Raw genomic sequence first — 3,432 nt, 5'->3', positions numbered from 1 at the left:
GACTTAGGGTCGAGCGACAGGGGAAAACCAAACGCTGGGGGCGTTCGACTTATCTTACCGAAGCGATGGTGAGCTGGGCTCAAACCTAAGGCTAGGGACAAGAAATGTATTAGTTAGTAAAGGGTAAGTAAGGATACAAGTGAGGGCTTACTGACCTAGGGACAAGAGGTCGAAACTGAGGTCCCTAGGGCAGCAGAGGCAGGCTTATATACAGGGGGAGTTTAGGGGAGGCTGTGCGCGTTGGTCCGTGCGCAGCTGGTCCGTGCACAGCATGCCGACGCGGCCCCGGGGGCCGGTGAGTCAGAGCGGCTGTGTCAGCGGAGCCCAAGCTGTGCCATGCACTGCTGCCCCATCTAATCTAATCATACAGTAGATAACGATGCGTCCATATCAGGCAGGTAGTACAGAGGTCGCGGGTTCGAGCCCGCGAAAAGGAAAAAATTAAAAAATGGCTAGGCGCCGTACCAACTCGTGACAAGCGCCCCCGTTGCTTCATCCTCGGCGAGTATAAGCGCCGCTTCAGCGAAATCGGAAAGTTCCGAGCTGGCGGACTTAATAGCACAGATGAAGTCGATGCGCGAGGAGCTGGAGCACTATCGAGCGCTCAAAGAGGAGTCTTTTTGATCCGGTCCACGCTTCGTGCCGCACGCGTCGGGCCGTGTAATAACAATGTGTACAATGTATTGGCGACCGCTAATGTGTATGAGTTGGACCACGGGTCCCAGCATTTCCACATCCCGGTGCGCCTTAGAGGAAAAAGATGGCACAAGGACATAATCGCTATGGTGGACAGCGGAGCCACCACGAAGTTTATCAATAAGCAATTCATCACAGAAAATAAGGTGCAGACGTGGAAGCTAAAAGAGCCGATTCCACTATACAATATTGACGGCACCCTTAACAAAGACGGAAGCATCTCGGAAGTAGCAGTGCTACAGATGCATGTAGGAGAGCACGTTGAGAAAACGGTGTTTACGGTCACGGACATTGGTCCAGAGGATGTGATTGTCAGGTTGGATTGGCTACGCAAGCACAACCCCGAAATAGATTGGGAGAAAGGCTCCCTCAAATTGTCACGATGCCCTGAAATGTGCAGTGCCAGGAGGACTGGCCAGATGGAACAAGCAGTGACTGCGCGTGATACGGGGGTCAGGCCCACGGCGCACAGGCGTTCGCCGAAGTCCAGACGGTCGGTTATAGGCACTTGCCAGAGTAAGATACTTCCGGACTTCGAACCCGAAGAAGATCCGGCAGAAGTGGAGTGGGATGAGGCCGACTTGATCGAAGCCTGGGAGCAAGGTGTCACGCTTCCCGGCACCCCTCAGCTGTTCGTCGCAGCCGGGCATACGTACTCCCAGCTGTTCGCTGAGGAAGAGATCAAAAAGAAGGTCGTTAAGACCGCCGAGGAGTCGGTACGTAAACAGTACCACGAGTTCCTGAATGTCTTCTCCAAGGAAGCATCAGAACGGCTACCTGAAAGGAAGCCTTACGATCACGCGATCGAACTCGTGCCCGGCTACTCAACGTTCCATTCGAAGGTGTATCCCCTGTCAAACAATGAACAAGAGGAACTGGACAAGTTCCTAAAAGAGCAGTTGGCGAAAGGCTATATACGGGAATCAAAGTCACCCATTTCGTCTCCCTTCTTCATCAAAAAGAAGGAAGGGACACTTTGACCCGTACAGGACTACTGCCGATTGAACGCGATCACGGTCAAAAATTGTTACCCCTTGCCATTGATCGCCGAGATGGTGGATAAGCTCCGCGGCGCTACGCTCTTCACAAAGTTCGATGTTAGATGGGGCTATAACAATGTCCGGATCAAAGCCGGTGACGAATGGAAGGCGGCCTTTGTGACTAACCGAGGGTTGTACGAACCCTTGGTGATGTTCTTTGGTCTCACCAACTCCCCCGCGACCTTCCAGGCAATGATGAACGAGATCTTCCATGATCTCATTGTCGGCGGCAAGATCCTTGTGTACCTGGACGATATACTCATCTTCTCCACCAATAAAGAGGAGCATGAGAAGGTCACACGCGAGGTTCTGCGCCGCCTTCAGGATAATGATCTGTTCCTGAAGCCTGAGAAGTGCGAGTGGGATGCTCCCAAAGTCGACTACGTCGGCTATGTGTTCAGTGGCGATGAGGTAGCGATGGATCCCGCGAAACTAAAAGGAATTAATGAGTGGCCGGTACCCCGGAACAAGAAAGATGTTCAGAAGTTCCGGGGGTTCTTCAACTTCTACCGCCGCTTCATTAAGGACTTTGCTAAGATCTCGCGACCACTCGACCGACTCACAGGGAACGACCCATGGCATTGGGGCGAAGATGAGCAGCACGCCTTTGACGAGCTCAAGCGGCTCTTTGCGACAACCCCAGTCTTAGCGCTGTACGACCCTAATTGAGAGACGCGCATTGAGGTTGACGCCTCAGGCTACGCCACTGGCGGCGTATTGATGCAGAAGCAGGATGATGGCAAATGGCATCCCATCGCCTTCAGATCCCATGCAATGGATCCGGCACAGCGGAACTACGAGATCTACGATAAGGAGATGCTCGCGATCATTGAGGCGCTAGACAATTGGCGCCACTACCTCGAGGGGTTACCCAATCAGTTCGAGATCGTCACCGATCACAGGAACCTCGAGTACTGGCGCACGTCTCAGCATCTCACGCGTCGTCAAGCACGCTGGTCACTGTTCCTAGCTCGCTTCGACTTCCGCATCACGCACAAGGCCGGGACATCGAATGGAAAGGCTGATGCCCTGTCACGACGATCGGACCATCAGGTCGGCAATGAGGACAATAACACCGATTAGGTGGTTCTCAAACCAGAACGTTTTCGCATCGCCTCTGCCAGACGTGGCCACGCTTTGGTGATAGCTGATCAGTCGCTTCTGAAGCGCATCAGAGAGTGCTCAAAAAAGGATCGGGAGGTGGCCGAGGCACTTGAAAAGGTGCAGGACCTCGGGCCGCCCCGGCTGCAAAGGGGTTTTGAGGAGTGGAATGCCGAACAAGGGCTTCTGCTGTTCCGCGGGTGCGTGTACGTCCCAAGGAACGCAGAGCTCCGGCGGGATATAGTTAAGATCCACCACAACTCGCCGATCGCCGGTCATGGTGGCCGTGCCAAAACCCTGGAGCTCGTGTCGCGGAACTACTGGTGGCCTGGGATGTCCAAATTTGTCAATGAGTACGTAAGCACCTGCGACGTGTGCAACCATACCAAGACATTCCCAGCCAAACCCCGGGGTCCGCTGAAGCCGAATGAGATCCCCGAGCACCCGTGGCAGATCATCACGACCGATATGATCATCGGCTTGCCAAAGTCTGATGGATTTGACTCGATCCTGGTCACCGCCGACCGCTTTACCAAGCAGGTCCACTTCTCAGCCTGTTATGAGACCCTGACGGCAGAAGGTGCAGCAGACCTGT

General features: G+C 54.1%; 1 protein-coding gene across 1 annotated transcript; it reads right to left on the bottom strand.

Moving 5' to 3' along the window:
* Nucleotides 1-1,790: 1,790 nt before the first annotated feature.
* Nucleotides 1,791-2,120, bottom strand: POSPLADRAFT_1124899 (hypothetical protein; the record flags this gene model as incomplete). Its single annotated transcript, XM_024483549.1, has 2 exons — nt 1,791-1,952; nt 1,989-2,120. Coding segments are annotated over 2 exons (294 nt in total), but the record flags the coding sequence as incomplete, so codon positions are not given.
* Nucleotides 2,121-3,432: the final 1,312 nt, after the last annotated feature.

The sequence above is a fragment of the Postia placenta genome (genome assembly GCF_002117355.1).
Source record: "Postia placenta MAD-698-R-SB12 unplaced genomic scaffold POSPLAscaffold_141, whole genome shotgun sequence".
Lineage (NCBI taxonomy): Eukaryota > Fungi > Basidiomycota > Agaricomycetes > Polyporales > Adustoporiaceae > Rhodonia > Rhodonia placenta.
Note: the sequence above shows the minus strand (reverse complement) of the source record. Positions and strands in the feature narration are given on the sequence as shown.